The following is a 22,120-nucleotide window of genomic DNA, read 5'->3' on the forward strand; positions in this document are numbered from 1 at the left end:
CATCATTGTGTCAAGAGATATAGTACTAAAACACTTGAGCGTCTCTCTTGATCCTAGGTCCTGGCAGAGTTGTGCAGACTCAGGACAACTGAGGTTTGGAGGAATACGCAGGTTTAAAGAGGAGTCCGTAATTTGCTTTCTAATAATCATAATCTTTTCCTCAAAGAAGTTCATGAATTTATCACTGCTAAAGTGAAAGTCATCCTCTCTTGGGGAATGCTGCTTTTTAGTTAGCTTTGCGACAGTATTAAAAAGGAATTTCGGATTGTTCTTATTTTCCTCAATTAAGTTAGAAAAATAGGATGATCGAGCAGCAGTAAGGGCTCTATGGTACTGCACGGTACTGTCCTTCCAAGCTAGTCGGAAGACTTCCAGTTTGGTGTGGCGCCATTTCCGTTCCAATTTTCTGGAAGCTTGCTTCAGAGCTCGGGTATTTTCTGTGTACCAACTGATTTTTGTCCTCTGGCGTCCTTGGGTAGGCAGAGGGAGTCTGGAAGGGCATCAAGGAATCTTTGTGTTGTCTGTGAATTTATAGCACGACTTTTGATGTTCCTTGGTTGGGGTCTAAGCAGATTATTTGTTGCAATTGCAAACGTAATAAAATGGTGGTCCGATAGTCCAGGATTATGAGGAAAAACATTAAGATCCACCACATTTATTCCATGGGACAAAACTAGGTCCAGCGTATGACTGTGACAGTGAGTGGGTCCAGAGACATGTTGGACAAAACCCACTGAGTAGATGATGGCTCCGAAAGCCTTTTGGAGTGGGTCTGTGGACTTTTCCATGTGAATATTAAAGTCACCAAAGATTAGAATATTATCTGCTATGACTACAAGGTCCGATAGGAATTCAGGGAACTCAGTGAGAAACGCTGTATATGGCCCAGGAGGCCTGTAAACAGTAGCTATAAAAAGTGATTGAGTAGGCTGCATAGATTTCATGACTAGAAGCTCAAAAGACGAAAATTTCATTTTTTTTTTTGTAAATTGAAATTTGCTATCGTAAATGTTAGCAACACCTCCGCCTTTGCGGGATGCACGGGGGATATGGTCACTAGTGTAGCCAGGAGGTGAGGCCTCATTTAAAACAGTAAATTCATCAGGCTTAAGCCATGTTTCAGTCAGGCCAATCACATCAAGATTATGATCAGTGATTAGTTCATTGACTATAATTGCCTTTGAAGTAAGGGATCTAACATTAAGTAGCCCTATTTTGAGATGTGAGGTATCATGATCTCTTTCAGTAATGACAGGAATGGAGGTGGTCTTTATCCTAGTGAGATTGCTAAGGCGAACACCGCCATGTTTAGTTTTGCCCAACCTAGGTCGAGGCACAGACACGGTCTCAATGGTGATAGCTGAGCTGACTACACTGACTGTGCTAATGGCAGACTCCACTATGCTGGCAGGCTGGCTAACAGCCTGCTGCCTGGCCTGCACCCTATTTCATTGTGGAGCTAGAGGAGTTAGAGCCCTGTCTATGTTGGTAGATAAGATGAGAGCACCCCTCCAGCTAGGATGGAGTCCGTCACTCCTCAGCAGGTCAGGCTTGGTCCTGTTTGTGGGTGAGTCCCAGAAAGAGGGCCAATTATCTACAAATTCTAACTTTTGGGAGGGGCAGAAAACAGTTTTCAACCAGCGATTGAGTTGTGAGACTCTGCTGTAGAGCTCATCACTCCCCCTAACTGGGAGGGGGCCAGAGACAATTACTCGATGCCGACACATCTTTCTAGCTGATATGCACGCAGAAGCTATGTTGCGCTTGGTGATTTCTGACTGTTTCATCCTAACATCGTTGGTGCCGACGTGGATAACAATATCTCTATACTCTCTACACTCGCCAGTTTTAGCTTTAGCCAGCACCATCTTCAGATTAGCCTTAACGTCGGTAGCCCTGCCCCCGGGTAAACAGTGTATGATCGCTGGATGATTCGCTTTAAGTCTAATACTGCGGGTAATGGAGTCGCCAATGACTAGAGTTTTCAATTTGTCAGAGCTAATGGTGGGAAGCTTCGGCGTCTCAGACCCCGTAACGGGAGGAGTAGAGACCAGAGAAGAATCGGCCTCTGACTCCGACCCGCTGCTTAATGGGGAAAACCGGTTGAAAGTTTCTGTCGGCTGAATGAGCGACACCGGTTGAGCGTTCCTACAGCATTTCCTTCCAGAAACCGTGAGAAAGTTGTCCGGCTGCGGGGACTGTGCCAGGGGATTTACACTACTATCTGTACTTACTGGTGCCACAGACGCTGTTTCATCCTTTCCTACACTGAAATTACCCTTGCCTAACGATTGCGTCTGAAGCTGGGCTTGCAGCACAGCTATCCTCGCCGTAAGGCGAGTACAGCGGCTGCAATTAGAAGGCATCATGTTAATGTTACTACTTAGCTTCGGCTGTTGGAGGTCCTGACGAATCGTGTCCAGATAAAGCGTCCGGAGTGAAAAAGTTGAGGAAAAAATTAATAAATATATGAACGGTAATTAAAAAGTGAAAACCGTAAAGTTGTCAGGTAGCAAAACAAGTTGGCAACAAAACGCACAGCAACTCGAAAACAAGCCTGCAAGTTGTGACCGGAAATGACGTCAGACGTTCACAAGTATCGCGATACTGGTATCGCTGGTATCGATACTGATTTAGCAGTCTTACTTTAGTGCCCTCTTGACACAATTATGAAAATAATCATGGCCTCTAAACCTTCAAGCTGCACACTGGACACTATTCCAAATAAACTACTGAAAGAGCTGCTTCCTGTGCTTGGCCCTCCTATGTTGAACATAATAAACGTCTCTCTATCCACCGGATGTGTACCAAACTCACTAAAAGTGGCAGTAATAAAGCCTTTCTTGAAAAAGCCAAACCTTGACCCAGAAAATATAAAAAACTATCGGCCTATATCGAATGTTCCATTTCTCTCCCAAAAATTTGAAAAAGCTGTTGCGCAGCAACTCACTGCCTTCCTGAAGACAAACAATGTATACGAAATGTTTCAGTCTGGTTTTAGACCGCATCATAGCACTGAGACTGTACTTGTGAAGGTGGTAAATTACCTTTTAATGGCGTCAGACCGAGGCTCTGCATCTGTCCTCGTGCTCCTAAACCTTAGTGCTGCTTTTGATACCATCGATCACCACATTCCTTTGGAGAGGTTGGAAACCCAAATTGGTCTACACGGACAGGTTCTGACCTGGTTCAGATCTTATCTGTCCGAAAGATATCAGTTTGTCTCTGTGAATGGTTTGTCCTCTGACAAATCAACTGTACATTTCGGTGTTCCTCAAGGTTCCGTTTTAGGACCACTATTGTTTTCACTATATATTTTACCTCTTGGGGATGTCATTCGAAAACATAATGTTAACTTGCACTGCTATGCGTATGACACACAGCTGTACATTTCAAAATTGCCTTCGCTAGAAGCCTGTGTTTCAGACATAAGGAAGTGGATGGCTGCAAACGTTCTACTTTTAAACTCAGACAAAACAGAGATGCTTGTTCTAGGTCCCAAGAAACAAAGAGATATTCTGTTGAATCTGACAATTAATCTTGATGGTTGTACAGTCGTCTCAAATAAAATTGTGAAGGACTTTGGCGTTACTCTGGATCCTGATCTCTCTTTTGATGAAAATATCAAGACTGTTTCAAGGACAGCTCTTTTCCATCTACGTGACATTGCAAAAATCTGAAACTTTCAGTGCAAAGATGATGCAGAAAAATGTATCCGTGCTTTTGTTACTTCTAGTTTAGACTACTGCAATGCTCTACTTTCCGGCTACGCTAAATACGGCTGCTAGAATCCCGACTAGAACCAAAAATGTGATCATATTACTCCAGAGCTAGTCTCCTTACACTGGCTTCCTGTTAAGGCAAGGGCTGATTTCAAGGTTTTACTGCTAACCTACAAAGAATTACATGTGCTTGCTCCTACCGATCTTTCCGATTTGGTCCTGCCGTACGTACCTACACATACACTACGGTCACAAGACGCAGGCCTCCTAAATGTCCCAGCAAACAGCTGGAGGCAGGGCTTTCTCCTATGGAGCTCAATTTTTATGGAATGGTCTGCCCATCCATGTGAGAGACGCAGACTCGGTCTCAACCTTTAAGTCTTTACTGAAGACTCATCTCTTCAGTAGGTCCTATGATTGAGTGTAATCTGGCCCAAGAGTGTGAAGGAAAGAGATGAAAGGCTCTGGAGCAACGAACCGCCCTTGCTGTCTCTGCCTGGCCAGCTCCCCTCTCTCTACTGGGATTCTCTGACTCTAACCCTATTACAGGGGCTGAGTCACTGGCTTACAGGTGCTCTTCCATGCCGTCCCTAGGAGGGGTGCGTTACTTGAGTGGGTTGAGTCACTGACGTGATCTTCCTGTCTGGTTTGGCGCCACCCTTGGGTTGTGCCATGGCGGAGATCTTTGTGGGCTATACTCGGCCTTTTCCCAGGATGGTAAGTTGGTGGTTGAAGATATCCCTCTAGTGGTGCGGGGGCTGTGCTTTGGCAAAGTGGGTGGGGTTATATCCTGACTGTTTGGCCCTGTCCGGGGGTATCATCGGATGGGGCCACAGTGTCTCCTGAACCCTCCTGTCTCAGCCTCCAGTATTTATGCTGCAGTAGTTTGTGTCGGGGGGCTAGGGTCAGTCTGTTATATCTGGAGTACTTCTCCTGTTTTATCTGGTGTCCTGTGTGAATTTAAGTCTGCTCTCTCTAATTCTCTCTTTCTTTCTCTCTCTCGGAGGACCTGAGATCTAGGACCATGCCTCAGGACTACCTGGCATGATGACTCCTTGCTGTCCCCAGTCCACCTGGCCATGCTGCTGCTCCAGTTTCAACTGTTCTGTCTATGTCTATGTCTATGGAACCCTGACCTTTTCACCGGACGTGCTACCTGTCCCAGACTTGCTGTTTTCAACTCTCTAGAGACAGCAGGAGCGGTAGAGATACACTCAATGATCGTCTATGAAAAACCAACTGAAATTTACTCCTGAGGTGCTGACTTGTTGCACCCTCAACGACTACTGTGATTATTATTATTATAACCTGGTTCCTCTCTAGATTTCTTCCTAGGTTTTGGCCTTTCTAGGGAGTTTGTCCTAGCCACCGTGGTTCTACACCTGCATTGCTTGCTGTTTGGGGTTTTAGGCTGGGTTTCTGTAAAGCACTTTGATATATCAGCTGATGTAAGAAGAGCTATATACAGTAAATACATTTGATTTGATTCTTCTCAAATCATATTTTATTTAGAAAATGGAGCTTTGGTATCAAAATACATCAGTTGGTGTAGCATTTGCGAGGCACAGCACAGCACAAATTGAAATAATTAGCAAATAATTTAAAAAATGTATTTACTGGACTGATGGTACCGGTATCTGATGGTCAGGGTGCTTTCACAACAACTGAGAATTCGGGGAAAAAACGAGGTATGACATCAGTGATCTTCAGGTCGGAAAGTTTTAGCTCTAGAAAGATGACCTTTCAAAATATCAAAAATATATTCCCAGTCAGTTCCCAGTTGTCTTGAACGAACTGAAGAAGGAGATGTCATAGTTCCCAAGTTCCCAGTTGTTTTGAACATGGCATTAGTCTCAGCAGAAGGAGGGAAAATCAGCGGAAGGTCCGCCTCTTAAGGTCCCTGCTCTCTCCTTTCTTTCCTGAGACTGACCAGAGAGAGGGGACACCTTCCACCTGATGGTGAAACTTGAGTCGCTCTGCATCTGCCTCATGCACAAATTTATGTTGTTTCTATGACCAGAGAAAGTGAAATATTCCTCGATATCAAAATAGGCACAACGAGCTGCTAATGATAATAAAAACGCAGGGCTATCGATAAACTTGGCTACTAATTCATTGCAGCTGCAGCGCGAGAGCAAGTACAGAGAAGCACACAACAGTGTGACAGTGCTGAATAAAAGCGTAAACAGACATAAATCTTCCAGGTCGGTGGAGGTTGTCTTTTCAGACAAATTAAAAAGTAAAAAATTTGCCTACCCGGTGCGCAGGGCTTCTGAATCAATCGCATTCCACACTGCACTTCCACACCAGGACAAAAGGAACACCTATGTGAGAATGCTGTTCATTGACTACAGCTCAGCGTTTAACACCATAGTGACAGCGAAGCTCATCACTAAACTAAGGACACTGGGACTAAACACCTCCCTCTGCAACTGGATCCTGGACTTCCTGACGGGCCGCCTCCATGTGGTAAGGGTAGGCAACAACACGTCTGCCATGATGATCCTCAACACTAGGGCCCCTCAGGGGTGTGCTTAGTCCCCTCCTGTATTCCCTGTTCACCCACGACTGCGTGACCAAACACGACACAACACCATCATTAAGTTTGCTGAGGACACAACAGTGGTAGACCTGATCACCGACAACGACGAGACAGCCTATAGGGAGGAAGTCAGAGTGTGGTGCCAGGACAACAACCTCTCCCTCAATGTGAAAAAGACAAAGGAGCTGATCGTGGACTACAGGAAAAGGCGGGCAGAACAGGTCCCCATTAACATCGACGGGACTGTAGTGGAGCGGGTCGAGAGTTTCAAGTTCCTTGCTGTCCACATCACCAACGATCTATCATGGTCCAAACATACCAAGACAGTTGTGAAGAGGGCACGACAAAACCTTTTCCCCCTCAGGAGACTAAAAGGATTTGGCATGGGTCCCCAGATCCTCAAAAGGTTTTAAAGCTGCACCATCGAGAGCATCCTGACCGGTTGCATCACTGCCTGGTATGGCAACTGCTCGGCATCTGACGGTAAGGTGCTCCAGAGGGTAGTGCGTACGGCCCAGTACATCCCTGGGGCCAAGCTTCCTGTCATACAGGACCTACAGTGCCGTGCGAAAGTATTCGGCCCCCTTGAACTTTGCGACCTTTTGCCACATTTCAGGCTTCAAACATAAAGATATAAAACTGTATTTTTTTGTGAAGAATCAACAACAAGTGGGACACAATCATGAAGTGGAACGACATTTATTGGATATTTCAAACTTTTTTAACAAATCAAAAACTGAAAAATTGGGCGTGCAAAATTATTCAGCCCCCTTAAGTTAATACTTTGTAGCGCCACCTTTTGCTGCGATTACAGCTGTAAGTCGCTTGGGGTATGTCTCTATCAGTTTTGCACATCGAGAGACTGACATTTTTTCCCATTCCTCCTTGCAAAACAGCTCGAGCTCAGTGAGGTTGGATGGAGAGCATTTGTGAACAGCAGTTTTCAGTTCTTTCCACAGATTCTCGATTGGATTCAGGTCTGGACTTTGACTTGGCCATTCTAACACCTGGATATGTTTATTTTTGAACCATTCCATTGTAGATTTTGCTTTATGTTTTGGATCATTGTCTTGTTGGAAGACAAATCTCCGTCCCAGTCTCAGGTCTTTTGCAGACTCCATCAGGTTTTCTTCCAGAATGGTCCTGTATTTGGCTCCATCCATCTTCCCATCAATTTTAACCATCTTCCCTGTCCCTGCTGAAGAAAAGCAGACCAAAACCATGATGCTGCCACCACCATGTTTGACAGTGGGGATGGTGTGTTCAGGGTGATGAGCTGTGTTGCTTTTACGCCAAACATAACGTTTTGCATTGTTGCCAAAAAGTTCAATTTTGGTTTCATCTGACCAGAGCACCTTCTTCCACATGTTTGGTGTATCTCCCAGGTGGCTTGTGGCAAACTTTAAAAGACACTTTTTATGGATATCTTTAAGAAATGGCTTTCTTCTTGCCACTCTTCCATAAAGGCCAGATTTGTGCAATATACGACTGATTGTTGTCCTATGGACAGAGTCTCCCACCTCAGCTGTAGAACTCTGCAGTTCATCCAGAGTGATCATGGGCCTCTTGGCTGCATCTCTGATCAGTCTTCTCCTTGTATGAGCTGAAAGTTTAGAGGGGCGGCCAGGTCTTGGTAGATTTGCAGTGGTCTGATACTCCTTCCATTTCAATATTATCGCTTGCACAGTGCTCCTTGGGATGTTTAAAGCTTGGGAAATCTTTTTGTATCCAAATCCGGCTTTAAACTTCTTCACAACAGTATCTCGGACCTGCCTGGTGTGTTCCTTGTTCTTCATGATGCTCTCTGCGCTTTTAACGGACCTCTGAGACTATCACAGTGCAGGTGCATTTATACGGAGACTTGATTACACACAGGTGGATTGTATTTATCATCATTAGTCATGTAGGTCAACATTGGATCATTCAGAGATCCTCACTGAACTTCTGGAGAGAGTTTGCTGCACTGAAAGTAAAGGGGCTGAATAATTTTGCATGCCCAATTATTCAGTTTTTGATTTGTTAAAAAAGTTTGAAATATCCAATAAATGTCGTTCCACTTCATGATTGTGTCCCACTTGTTGATTCTTCACAAAAAAATACAGTTTTATATCTTTATGTTTGAAGCCTGAAATGTGGCAAAAGGTCGCAAAGTTCAAGGGGGCCGAATACTTTCGCAAGGCACTGTATATAATAGGTGGTGTCAGAGGAAAGCCCATAAAATTGTCAGAGACTCCAGTCACCCAAGTCATAGACTGTTTTCTCTGCTACCGCACAGCAAGCAGTACGAGAGTGCCAAGTCTAGGACCAAAAGGCTTCTCAACAGCTTCTACCCCCAAGCCATAAGACTGCTGAATAATTCATAAAATGGCCACCAGATTATTTACATTGACCCCCCATTTGATGTGTACACTGCTGCCACTCGCTGTTTATTATCTATGCATAGTCACTTCACCCCTACCTACATGTACAAATGACCTCTAACCTGTACCCCCACATATTGACTCGGTATCGGTACCCCCTGTATATAGCCTCCTTACTGTTATGTTATTGTGTTACTTTTTATTCTTTTTTACTTTAGTTTATTTGGTCAATATTTTCTTAACTCTTCGTGAACTAAGTAAGCATGTCTCTGTAAGGTCAACACTTGTTGTATTCGGCGCATGTGACAAATAAAGTTTGATTTGAAGTGCACCTTCGGCCAACAGCGCAACAACAAAAAAAGGAGCGCACGCTTTTCTACAGAAGTATTTGGTGATCGACTAGGAATGCCTTGAAGATCGCGATCGACTGGTTGGTGACCACTGAACTACAGTACGCCTGACTGCTGTTAGCTAACCTGCTATCTTTCTACTGTAGGTGACATTGTCAGTGTTGTGGGGCACCAACAACAGGGACAAGGTTAATAACGACCTATTGAACCACAGTGTAACGCAGTTGCTCCACTGGTGCCATACAGTTCCTTACTTGTTCTCCACCAGTGATATAAAGGTTGTGAATGACTGAGTGAATGACTGAGTGAATGAGTGAGTGAACAAACAAATGACTGAACTAACTAACCAACCAACCAACCAAGCAACAAACTAATGAGACAGTGTCCCTATACACCTCCGGTCCCCCACCATCCCTCAGCGATAAGCTAGTAATCCCTGCCGTTATATATAGTCCTCTCAGGAGCCATGGACAGGTCATTTCATCTGCCCCGCGAAGCCACATAAATCACACAGAGCCTATATTTTCTCACCCGACGCTCCGGGAGACCCATGACGGCGCACACACACAGACACACACGCAGACACAGACACACACACAGACACACACACGCAGACACAGACACACACACAGACACAGACACACACACAGACACAGACACACACGCAGACACAGACACACACGCAGACACAGACACACACGCAGACACACACACAGACACACACACAGACACACACGCAGACACAGACACACACACAGACACACACGCAGACACAGACACACACACAGACACAGACACACACACACCACAACCGCCGATGAATGATTTTCCAACCGTCCGAAACAAACATCTTGACAGCAGACAGGGGTTGTCGACTAACTCCCGACACTGCCAACATGTCATGTTTCCACTGTAGGGCTAAGCATGCACACACTCAGACATGGGTCCCCTGTTGTGTATGGTACAATTACTTCACAATGTGTTTCTCTCTCCCTCCAATGTGTCTCTCTTTCTCTGTGATGGGTATGAAGTTCCTCAGGAAGGAGGAAAGTACCTTTTTTTTATAGGAGGATTCTGATTGGTTTCCGTGGCCAGGCTCTGAGCACTGTCGGGGTGGGCACCAACTCAAATTCCCAATTTACTACTCGCACCAAATTGCCAAGGAATGGAGTTGAGTTGGAAGAAGAATTTACAAGCATATTATATTCACAACATGTGGGGACATCTATTGCCATATTTTACTGAAATAGAGAAGTGTTAAGGTTCACTTTGTAACTCTATATCTCCTCCGGGGCCCACTGGGTGGCTAGGGGCCTCTTACTGAACATATACAGGCATATACACCACTGTTTCTACACTGTTCTACAACTCATTCATCACAAATACCAGTTCCTAATGAATGTGTTGTCTATATGCTGTATGTTTGAATGACAAACTCTGGATTACATCTCAAGTCAATTGGCTGTTTGTCTGTATGACTTGGATCAAAATAAGATCACTTGAGAATAGACAGAATTTCCTCAACTGATTTATGCGCAGCTAGTTTCCTCAATTAAGTTATCTGTCATGTTCAGTTACTGCCTGGTCGGGTAGTTTTCACACTATGCTTGATAATGGTGGGTGAGGGACATTAGGGAGTGGATAGCAGCAGTTAGTAAACACCTCTACACTGTAAACAAGTACTCTTTGGATCAACCCCAAAAATGAAGTTTTCTCAATTGAAAAATACTACATTTGTTGAAACCAACGGTATGACTCAATTCCAACTGTTTTAACCAATTATTACCAAACTTATATTTCAAGTTGCAACTTACTGCTTTCAACACTTAATTAAAGACATGACACTCAATGACATTCACTCTCATGGATGGGCAAAAATAACTCAGTAAAAGCTACGCCCCTAATAAGCCACGCCTCCAAATCTTCGGATAGGCTGCTGCCCCTACATTGCCCCCAGCTCCATTCAATGTGCATGTGCATGAGGTGTTGAAAGCAATTTAGAAGCTTTCTTTCAATTCACAAAATCACATTGATCTGTTGAATTTGTTATTTGATTTCAGACCAATTTAATAGAATAGGTTGAACGACCCAAAGCGAAATATTCAATCATTCCAGTCAGTAAAAGCACTTCAGATGAACAACAGCATTGTCCCACTGTTTACAGTGTTCTAAAATACAGAGAAGGCCTGGAGGGCCAAGGTGTTTGTCATGACTGGGAAACACACAGTAGCCCATCGCAATGGAACAAACAATAGCAGATGTGTGTGTGTGTGTGGACGTGTTTAACTATACTTGTGGGAACCAAAAGTCCACACAAGAATAGTAAATTAACAAATATTTGACCAACTGGGGACATTTTGTTGGTCCCTATAAGGTCAAATGATATTTCTAGGGAGTTTGAGGCTAAGGTTAGAATTAGTGTTAGGGTTAGAATTAGGTTTAGGGTTAGGAGATAGGGTTCGGCTCATGGTTAAAGGTTAAAGGTTAGGTTTTTGGGTTAAGGTTAGGGTTCGGTTTAGGGTACGGTTTGGGGTACAAGTTAGGGTTAGGGTTAGGGAAAATAGAATTTTGAATGGGACTGAACTGTCTGTCACCACAAGGTTAGCCGCGCAAGGCTGTGTGCGTGCGTGTGTGTGCGCGTGTAAAAGAGAGTGAAATGGGGGTATGTGTGTGTATTTCCTCAACATGACAGAATAAATTCTCTAAAACTCTCTAAAACTCTGGCTACAATTTCAGAGACAGGCACCCGCCCAGCCGCCTCGGTAACAGGCGGTAACCGGTGAAGTGGCTTCTGTCATTGTAACCATAAACCTCATGCGGCTGCATAAATTAATGAGAGGCACCTCCAGCTCCTCTGAAGACGTCATACACTATCATCAGCCTGGATTCAACATCTATACATAGTGTCCAAAATGGCACCCTATTCTCAATATAGTGCACAGCTTTTGAACGGGGCTCTGGTCAAAAGTAGTGCACTTGGGAATAGGACGCCATTGCGGAAACATACTGTGCATCCAACCCAATAGAACGATGGGGCAGTCCCTAGTGAGACCCCACGGCAGAATGATGGGGAGGTCCCTAGTGAGACCCCACGGCAGAATGATGGGGACGTTCCTAGTGAGACACCACGGCAGAATGATGGGGAGGTCCCTAGTGAGACCCCACGGTAGAATGATGAGGACGTTCCTAGTGAGACACCACGGTAGAATGATGAGGAGGTTCAAGACCCTAGTGAGACCCCACGCTAGAATGATGGGGAGATTCCTTGTGAGACACCATGGTAGAATGATGGGGAGATTCCTAGTGAGACCCCACGCTAGAATGATGGGGAGGGTCATAGTGAGACCCCAAGGTAGAATGATGGGGAGGTTCCTAATGAGATCCCATGGTAGAATGATGGGGAGGTTCCTAGTGAGACACCATGGTAGAATGATGGGGAGGTTCCTTGTGAGACACCATGGTAGAATGATGGGGAGGTTCCTAGTGAGACCCCACGCTAGAATGATGGGGAGATTCCTTGTGAGACACCATGGTAGAATGATGGGGAGATTTCCTATTTTTATTTATTTTATTTATCCTTTATTTAACCAGGAAGGGCTCATTGAGATTCAAATCTATTTTTCAAGAGTGCCCTGGCCAAGATAGGCAGCACCAAGTCATTACAGACAACATGAAAAACTACCAGTAATCTAGTAAAAACCATTGAATTCACAAGAGTATAAAACAGCAAATTAAAAACATTGACAGGTCAGGGAATCAGCTTCAAAATCCTTCATTAGTGATTTAAAAACACCATTTGGGACAAGTTCTTCCAGTTTTAAAGTATTTTGTAAGGTGTTCCAAGACGATGGCGCAGAGTACATAAAAGTCCTTTTACCAAATTCAGTTCGGACATTTGGAACAGTTAGCAGGATAAAGTCCAGCGAACGAAGAGAGTACCCACCACATTTCTGAACAATAAAAATGCACAAATAAAAAGGTAGTAAACCCAAAATGGCTTTGTAAATAAAAGTATACCAGTGACTGAGCCTACAAGTGACTAGAGAAGGCCAGCCAACCCTGGTATACAAAGTGCAGTGGTGCGTAAGGGTTTTGCAGTTTAAAATAAATCTCAAAGTGCCATGGTAAAGAGTGTCAATTGATCTCAAACACTGAGCGGAAGCATTCATATATAAAATATAGTAAAGGCATAAATGTAGCTGATACTAGCCTCCTTCTGTCTTCAAAAGAAAAACAGGCATTATTCCTAAAATAAAATCCCAATTTCAGCTTCAATTTTTTTGTAAGTTGTTGAATATGGAATTTAAAAGAGAGGCCGTCATCAATTAAAATTCCAAGATATTTATATGAGGTTACAACCTCAATCTCCTTGCCCTGACAGGTAGTAATAGGTGAAAGGATCAGAGGTCTATTTCTTACATTAGAAAACACCATTAGTTTAGTTTTGTCAGTATTGAGGATAAGCTTCAATTGACACAAGGTATGTTGAACAGTATAAAAAGCAGTTTGCATGTTCTGGAAAGCTTTTGTAAGAGACGAGGCACAACAGTAAATAACAGTATCATCAGCATAAAAATGAAGTTGTGCATTTTGGACATTTTTGTCCAAATAATTTATATAAATAGTGAATAAGAGAGGACCAAGTACAGATCCTCATTCAAGACAGACAATTTAACAGACATAAGCCCATACCCTGATTGATTTGTTCCTAGTGAGACACCACGGTAGAATGATGGGGACGTCCCTAGTGAGACACCACGGTAGAATGATGGGGAGGTTCCTAGTGAGACACCACAGTAGAATGATGGGGACGTCCCTAGTGAGACACCATGGTAGAATGATGGGGAGGTTCCTAATGAGACCCCACGGTAGAATGATGGGGAGGTTCCTAGTGAGACACCATGGTAGAATGATGGGGAGGTTCATAGTGAGACCCCAAGGTAGAATGATGGGGAGGTTCCTAATGAGACCCCATGGTAGAATGATGGGGAGGTTCCTAGTGAGACACGACACCATGGTAGAATGTTGGGGAGGTTCCTAGTGAGACACCATGGTAGAATGGAGGGATGTAATAGAAGAGGAATAGTAGAATGATGATTTACTAGAAAAAATGGGTTGATCTGTGGCTGTCTGAAGGATGGAATTAATGAGTAATGGAATAAATACATGCACAGTATAAATGCTTGAGGTCCTCCAATCAGGTGTGAGGGGGGGTGATAATTGTATGTTTTGCGTTTTGTTATTTATGTTTTGGGTTTTGGTTTCACACTGTAACTGGTCTGTGTTCCGGTCCTGATGGTTCTGGGTGCACTCGCTTCCATGCCCGCCCGGGCGTCGGCCGGGGTTTGGTCCTTCCCACCCTTGGAAAATCCCCTTGGGCTGGGGCGCGGGGGGCTTTGCCTTGCCAGGGTCTCAGGGCGGGACGTGGTGAGCGCACCCACTGACCAGAGCACCCACGGTGGAATGGCCATTCGTATCGTCTTTGAATTGTATTTTATTGTATTGCTGTTGTTTTAATATCTTTTTTTAAATGTAGAGATACATACTGCATATATATATACACACAGAGAGAGAGAGAGAGAGAGAGCGAGAGATGGAAACAGGCGTGGAGACTCCTCTGGAACACCTAGAAGCTGCTGCTATTCCCGTCTGGGAGGAGCAGGGAGACAAGCGTCCGATTGAGGGCCACAGGGGCAGGCTGTGACTGGACTGGGGCTGGTCAAGAGTGGGTAGAGCTGGGCTGGAGGAATACACCAGGCTGCTTTAGGGGCTGTTTACCCCCAGCATCTCTTACAGGCCAACTAATTACACGTTAACTGAGGAATGGCTTTGATGTAAAACAAAAATAGAGAGGACAGGAGAGGAGAGACTGAGAGAGACAGAGTTGGTGGAAAGAGAGAGAGGGGATAGAAGGGTGCGGGGTAGAGAGAGAGAAAGAGAGAGAGAGTATGAGAGGAAAGGGGGATATTCACATCCAGGTTCGTGGGTATTCCAGAGAGCAAACATGGAATGTTTCTATTTCTGTGTCTCTTTCACTCTTTCTTCAGCTCGTCTGAATTCCCTCTGACTGTGTGCCCCAACAGCCCTGCTTCCCTGCTCACACTGCCCTACTAATCCAAGACCATAGAACGAGCTAGAGAGCGCGAGAGAGAGTGCGAGAGAGAGGTCATCTGATTTCCCCTCACCCTCCTTCACCCCCTCAGTCACTCACCCCTCTCCACATTCCTGAAGTGTCCGATAGTGACATCACAGAGATGATGGATGAGGGTCCTTTCATATCTCTCTGAACTCCTCAATTACAGTGCTGCTGCTGGTGTGTGTGTGTGTGTGTGTGTGTGTGTGTGTGTGTGTGTTGGTCTATTTGTTGAACTGTGTGTTTTTGTAGGAATGTGCTGTGATTCCTCAGTGTGGAGGAGGATGTTCTCTCTGCCCCCCCCCCCCCCGTCACCTCCCCCCCGTCACCTCTCAGACCCTCACTGATCCAGACTGAGACCATACATGAAGTCTGACAGGCGGAATGGGTCGGGGAAGCCGGAGCGCCAGCGAGGTTATGGATGAAACCGCAACCAGCCGTAGGAGAATCACACGGACGAGAAACATGCGTCAGAAGTCACGCATCCCGCCCACTCCTCGCCGCGTTCCACGGTTAATGGTCACTGCACAAAGGCGAGGCATGGTGGACGCTAGTGTTGCACATTTTGGGGAATATTCAGTGGTGGAAACTTCCCGTGGGAATTAACAGGAATATATGGGAATTAACGGAAATATATGGGAATTAACAGGAATATATGCTAATTAATATGAATACCATTTAAATGTAGATGTTTTTTGAATTGGATATATTTACCATATCATATGGAGACAGAAACATAAACATTTTACCTTATCATAAGTAGACATAATTGCAAATGATAAAATCCTTCCAATAGAAGTTTTAGGACACCTACTCATTCTTCAATGAGCCATCCTTTGCCTTGATGACAGCTTTGCACACTCTTGGCATTCCCTCAACCAGCTTCAACCAGCTGCCCCTGAAAAGGCAGTTAACCCACTGTTCCTAGGCTGTCATTGAAAATAATAATTTGTTCTTAACTGACTTGCCTAGTTGGTAAAAGACCAAGTCCATATTATGGCAAGAACTATGCTCAAATAAGCAAAGAGAAACTTCAGTCCATCATTATTTTAAGACATGAAGGGCAGACAATATGGAACATTTCAAGAAGTTTGAAAGTTTTTGTGTTGCAAAAACCATCAAGCTCTATGATGAAACTGGCTCCCATGAAGACCACCACAGGAAATGAAGACCCAGAGTTACCTCTGTTGCAGTTACCTCTGCTGCAGAGGATAAGTCATTAGAGTTAACTGCACCAAACACATCTCAACATCAACTGTTCAGAGGAGACTGTATGAGTCAGGCCTTCATGGTTGAATTGCTGCAAAGAAACCACTACTAAAGGACACCAATAATAAGAAGAGACCTGCTTGGGCCAAGAAACATAAGCAATGGACATTAGACCGGTGGAAATTTGTCCTTTGGTCTGGAGTCCAAATTTGAGATTTTTGGTTCCAACTGCCGTGTCTTTGTGAGATGCGGTGTGGGTGAACGGATGATCTCTGCATGTGTATTTCCCAACGTAAAGCATGGAGAAGGAGGTGTGATGGTGTGGGGGTGCTTAGCTGGTGACACTGTCAGTGATTTATTTAGAATTCAAGGCACACTTAACCAGCATGGCTACCACAGCATTCTGCAGCAATACGCCATCCCATCTGGGTTTGGCTTAGTGGGACTATAATTTGTTTTTCATTTGGACAATGACCCAACACACCTCCAGACTGTGTAAGGGCTATTTTACCAAGAAGAAGAGTGATGGAGTGCTGCATCAGATGACCTGGCCTCCACAATCACCTGACCTCAACCCAATTGAGATAGTTTGGGATGGGTTGGAACGCAGAGTGAAGGAAAAGCAGCCAACAAGTGCTCAACATATGTGGGAACTCCTTCAAGACTGTTGGAAAGGCATTCCAGATTAAGCTGGTTGAGAGAATGCCAAGAGTGGCAAAGGGTGGCTATTTTCATGTTTAAAACATTTTTGGTTACTATATGATTCCATACAGTATGTGTTATTTCATCGTTTTGATGTCTTCACTATTATTCTACAATGTAGAAAATAGTAAAAATAAAGAAAAGAAAAACCCTTGAATGAGCAGGTGTTCTCAAACTTTTGACCAGTAGTGTAGTTACAAATTAAACTTTAAATAAATTAGTTGACTCTCAATGGGATGATTTCACTGAACAACTAAAGAAAGGGAAAATTGAATGATCGCCAATGATCCATCGCATCTCCCAGAAACGCTTTCAACATACATCTGTAAAATGATAGCTTAGAAGCTAGTTTTGGTTGTCTTCCTCTCAGGCTTCCATGTCTTCTCCCTGGACCTCCTCAATGTCCACCTCTTGAACAGACTCTAAGGCCTCATCTTCACTGTCACTTTCCAACCTTGTTGAGGACGGCTCGTTGTCAGGCTCAAATGCCTCAAATTTGCCCTGATGGCCACCAATATTTCAACCCTTGTATTGGTCAGCCTGTTGCGTGCTTTGGTGTGTGTGTGCCCAAACTAGGACCAGTTGCACTCTGAGGTGGCTGATGTTGGTGGGATTTGGAGATGATGGAGGCAACACGGGAAAGAGCCTCAGATCCACAAAGTCCCTTCCACCAGGTGCCTGAAGAGATATGTTGGCACGACTGCCATATTGCATCTCTGTTCCAAAGCCCTTGCTTGGAAGTGTACATTGCCAGACTGCCAAGAACCTTGCCCTCATCCAGGCCAAGGTGGTGAGACACGGTAGTGATGACACCATATGCCTTGTTGATCTCTGCACCAGACAGGATCCTCTTGCCTGCAAACTTGGGGTACAACATGTACGCTGTGGCGTGTATGGGCTTCAGGCAGAAGTCTTCATGCTTTTTGATATATTTCAGAACTGCAGTTTCCTCTGCTTGGAGCAACAGTGAAGTGGGCATGGCAGCATGGATTTCTTCTCTTGATGGGGATGTCCATTTCTTCTCTGCAAGCAGAGTCTGAACATCAGACAGTATGGCATTCGCTCCCTCAATCCGTGCAATGGCTACTGCTATAGGTTTCAGGAGTTTCAGGCTGCTTACCACTCTCTCCCAAAATACATCATCCAGGAGGATCCTCTTGATGGAGATGTCCATATCGGCAGACTGTGATATGGCCACTTCTTGGAGAGACTCCTTCCCCTCCAGGAGACTGTCAAACATGATGACAACACCACCCCAGTGGGTGTTGCTGGGCAACTTCAATGTGGTGCTCTTATTCTTCTCACTTTGCTTGGTGAGTTAGATTGCGGCTATAACTTAATGACCCTTCACATACCTAACCATTTCCTTGGCTCTCTTGTTGAGTGTATCCATTGTCTTCAGTGCCATGATGTCCTTGAGGAGCAGATTCAATGCATGAGCAGCACAGCCAATGGGTGTGATGTGAGGGTAGGACTCCTCCACTTTAGACCAAGCAGCCTTCATGTTCGCAGCATTGTCTTTCACCATTGCAAATACCTTCTGTGGTCCAATGTCATTGATGACTGTATTCAGCTCATCTGCAATGTAGAGACTGGTGTGTCTGTTGTCCCTTGTGTCTGTGTTCTTGTAAAATACTGGTTGAGGGGTGGAGATGATGTAGTTAATTATTCCTTGCCCACGAACCTTCGACCACCCATCAGAGGTGATTGCATTACAGTCTGCTTCTCTATGATATGCTTGACCTTCACTTGAACTCTATTGAACTCTGCAACCAGCCAATGAGTAGATAAAGCATGTCTGGTTGGAGGGGTGTTTGCTGGGTGAAGAACATTCAGAATTGTATTCCGATACACATTGCCTGTGAGCATCAGAGGTGAACCAGTTGTATACACAGCTCAAGCAAGACATTCATCAGCATTTCTCTGACTACGTTCCTCCATTGAGTCAAACACACTTCTGATTCCAGGAGGACCATGAGCTGTTGCTATCGTTAAGGCATCTTGTCAGATTCATCATTTTCACCTCGAATAGCAGTAGAGGGACTTTTGTCAGAGGTTGCTTGTTGTAAGCGCTGAGGGAACTTTATGCACTTGACCAGATGATTCTGCATCTTTGTTGCATTCTTCACATATGATTTGGCAAAATGTACACAGCTTTTCCTTCTACATTAGCTGCAGTGAAATGTCTCCATGCATCAGATAGTGCCCGTGGCATTTTCCTGTAAAGATGAGAAAAAAATAAGTAAATAAAACCCAAATAAAATTCCATGTACTGATAAATAGTTAAGCAGTTAGATTAAACAACTCATTTGTAAAAAATAAAACGTAAAAAACTTTTTTAAATGAAACATGTATGGAAATAGGTGAATTAACATTCCTCAGTTAGCAGGCTCAAGCAAGCTAAAACCCACAAGGTAGCAAAAACTAACTAGCAGAAATTGTTAACAAGTTAGAAATTATTTAAACACACTTTGCTGTAGGCTACTATTTGCTAGTTAAAAAAAAGAATGTATGTCATATAAAATATATTCACCCCACCCAGTAATGTAATCAAAACTTACCAGAAAGCATGTAGTCCTTGGCTCAGACTGTGTAGTAGTGTGGGCTCAATAGCATCTCATTAGTTAGCAAGATCTTGAGAATCAGAAGAGTCCACTGCACATGTGATGGAAGACTGCACTGTGCATGCAGATGGTTGCAATTCCATTGAATTGGGAATAGTTTAACCAAAATATGACCCAAGACCTAGAATTGCCTTGTGTATCCCACAAAAAAGGTTCACTGTTATAAGCTAACTTTTGTTGACAAATTTAAGCAAAATTCCCCAAATTCCAAATTCTTAACTTCAGAAATTTACCTGAAAGTTTCCGACCCTTTGCAACCCTAGCGGACGCCTTCGCATTTGACCCCCCCAACCTCTAACCCGAATTTTGTAGCGATGTCACGGGTCATGTCCAGGGGAAATGCTTATTAGGAGAAGTACTAATACTACATATCAGTTGTGATGGTTTGAGAGAAAAAGGCTGGAGAGAGCTGACTGAGACCACCCAGATGAGCACAGAGACACATAGACAATGGAAAAGAACTAAGAAAGTGCCACACACTCATGTCCAGTCTCTGCACACACAGACCACACACACACACTTGTCCACTCACCGTCGGAGCGGTGGATGCAGGTATGCTGGTTGTCGCTGAGGAAGAAGCCTTGCTTGCACATACACTCGTAGCTTCCCATGGTGTTCACACACACCTGCTGGCATCCTCCGTTGTTGTCCATGCACTCATCCACGTCTGAGAGAGAGAGAGAGAGAGAGAGAGAGAGAGAGAGAGAGAGAGAGAGAGAGATCGGGGGGGAGAGAAAACTACCAGTCAGGCAAAGACATAGACTTCCTTAAGGGCGGGATGCTTGCTTGGCTTGACAAACAAGTCCCAAGCCTCTCAGTCGTAGACCAGGTAGGCATTTGTGCCTGTGTTTATTGAGGAAAAATTGTCCTTCTCTTTCTTCTTTCTGAAGGCCTATTGAAGTCTGGTGAGGGTGAGGAGATGTGGGGATGACACCAGAGGCAAGAATGATAGCCTGTGGACACTACCCAGACAGGACAGAGCAGAGCTGAGCAGGGCTCATTTTAGCCACTACCTGGTACAGTAAGACTGAGTCAAAGGTATTGAATATGAGAGAGAGAGAGAGAGAGAGAGAGAGAGAGATATGGAGAGAGAGATGGAAACAGGCCGTGGAGGCTCCTCTGGAACACCTAGAGGATGCTGCTATTCCCGAGAGAGAGAGAGAGAGAGAGAGAGAGAGAGAGAGAGAGAGAGAGAGAGAGAGAGCAAGAGAGAGAGAAAGAGAGAGAGATAGAAAGAAACAGAGCTAGAGAGAGTGTGTGAGAGAGAGAGAGAGAGAGAGAGAGAGAGAGAGAGAGAGAGAGAGAGAAAAACAGAGCTAGAGGGAGAGAGAGAGAGAGAGAGAGAGAGAAAGAAATACAGAGCAAGAGAGAGAGTGAGAGGGTGAGAGAGAAAGAGACAGGCAGAAAGAGAGCGAGAGAGAGTGAGGGAGAAAGAGAAAGAGCGAGGTAGAAAGAGAGCGAGAGAGGTAGAAAGAGAGTGAGCGAGAGAGAGTGCGAGAGAGAGAGAGAGAGAGAGAGAGGGAGAGAGAGAGAGAGAGAGAGAGAGAGAGAGAGAGAGAGAGAGAGAGAGTGTGCATGTAACGGCTGGTGTGAGTGTGTGTTTATGGAGCCCTGTTGTGCTGTTGAAAGCCCAGTAAATCACCAGTGGGGCATTAGAGGGAGTGTTAGTTAGAAACCTATAACATCCTCTAATGAGATTAACAGGGATCAAACAGGGCTGGGCTGCTACTGTAGACTAACAGACAGACAGACAGACAGACAGACAGACAGACAGACAGACAGAGAGTGTGTGCCTGCATGTGTGCGTTAACTGGTCCGTGATTAAGCACAAGGCAGAGCGTGCTGTGTTTAGTCTGGTGGTTGTTCAGATGTGTTTGTGTGTTTCGAGCCGGTAGCCAGGCGGCACGGACGCACGCACACTGATGATGTCACAGAGGAGACGGAGAACTGGACCCACAGTCCAGAACAACACTGTCTGTCTGTCTGGCCACAACCTCTGTTCCATCCTCCTTACAAACACATCTGACAGGCGGTCTAAATACCAACCTTATTACCTACACAGTGCACTACTTTTGACCTGGGAATAGGGTGCCATGTCAGACGTGGACCAAAACTCTTCCACTTACTCCAGTGCAACAACTGGCCCATGTTTATTTAACCCCGGCACTCGGTGGTAGTGGGGGTCAGTAATTGGTTCCATCCGTCATCCATCACAAACGGCTAAGTGAAATGAAAGAGGAGCGGCATAACCATTTCCCCTTGTGATTAGAGTGCAGGTCTTTAGAGGGAGGAAATGAGAGGAAAAGGCTCTGGTTGGGCAGACAGTGCTAAGCGCTGAGGCAGCATGGAGCCGGGAGACTCTGTCTCTCTAATCTCATCTAGTCAGGTCTGTCTGCTTCTCTGTGATCTGAGATGGAGCAACCACCCGGCCGGGCCGTCTGTCTCTGTCTGCCTGTCTCACCCTCTCACAAACGACCA

At 44.8% G+C, this 22,120-nt stretch overlaps 1 protein-coding gene across 1 annotated transcript in view; it reads right to left on the bottom strand.

The window, feature by feature from the left end:
• LOC109896304 (signal peptide, CUB and EGF-like domain-containing protein 1) overlaps window positions 1-22,120 on the bottom strand; it is a 137,724-nt gene that overhangs the window by 75,640 nt on the left and 39,964 nt on the right. The window contains exon 4 of the mRNA XM_031832732.1: window positions 20,175-20,309. Within this exon, the coding sequence (XP_031688592.1) occupies window positions 20,175-20,309 (135 nt within the window). The remainder of the gene's footprint in view (window positions 1-20,174; window positions 20,310-22,120) is intronic.

The sequence above is a fragment of the Oncorhynchus kisutch genome, linkage group LG9, assembly GCF_002021735.2.
Source record: "Oncorhynchus kisutch isolate 150728-3 linkage group LG9, Okis_V2, whole genome shotgun sequence".
In the NCBI taxonomy this organism is placed as follows: domain Eukaryota; kingdom Metazoa; phylum Chordata; class Actinopteri; order Salmoniformes; family Salmonidae; genus Oncorhynchus; species Oncorhynchus kisutch.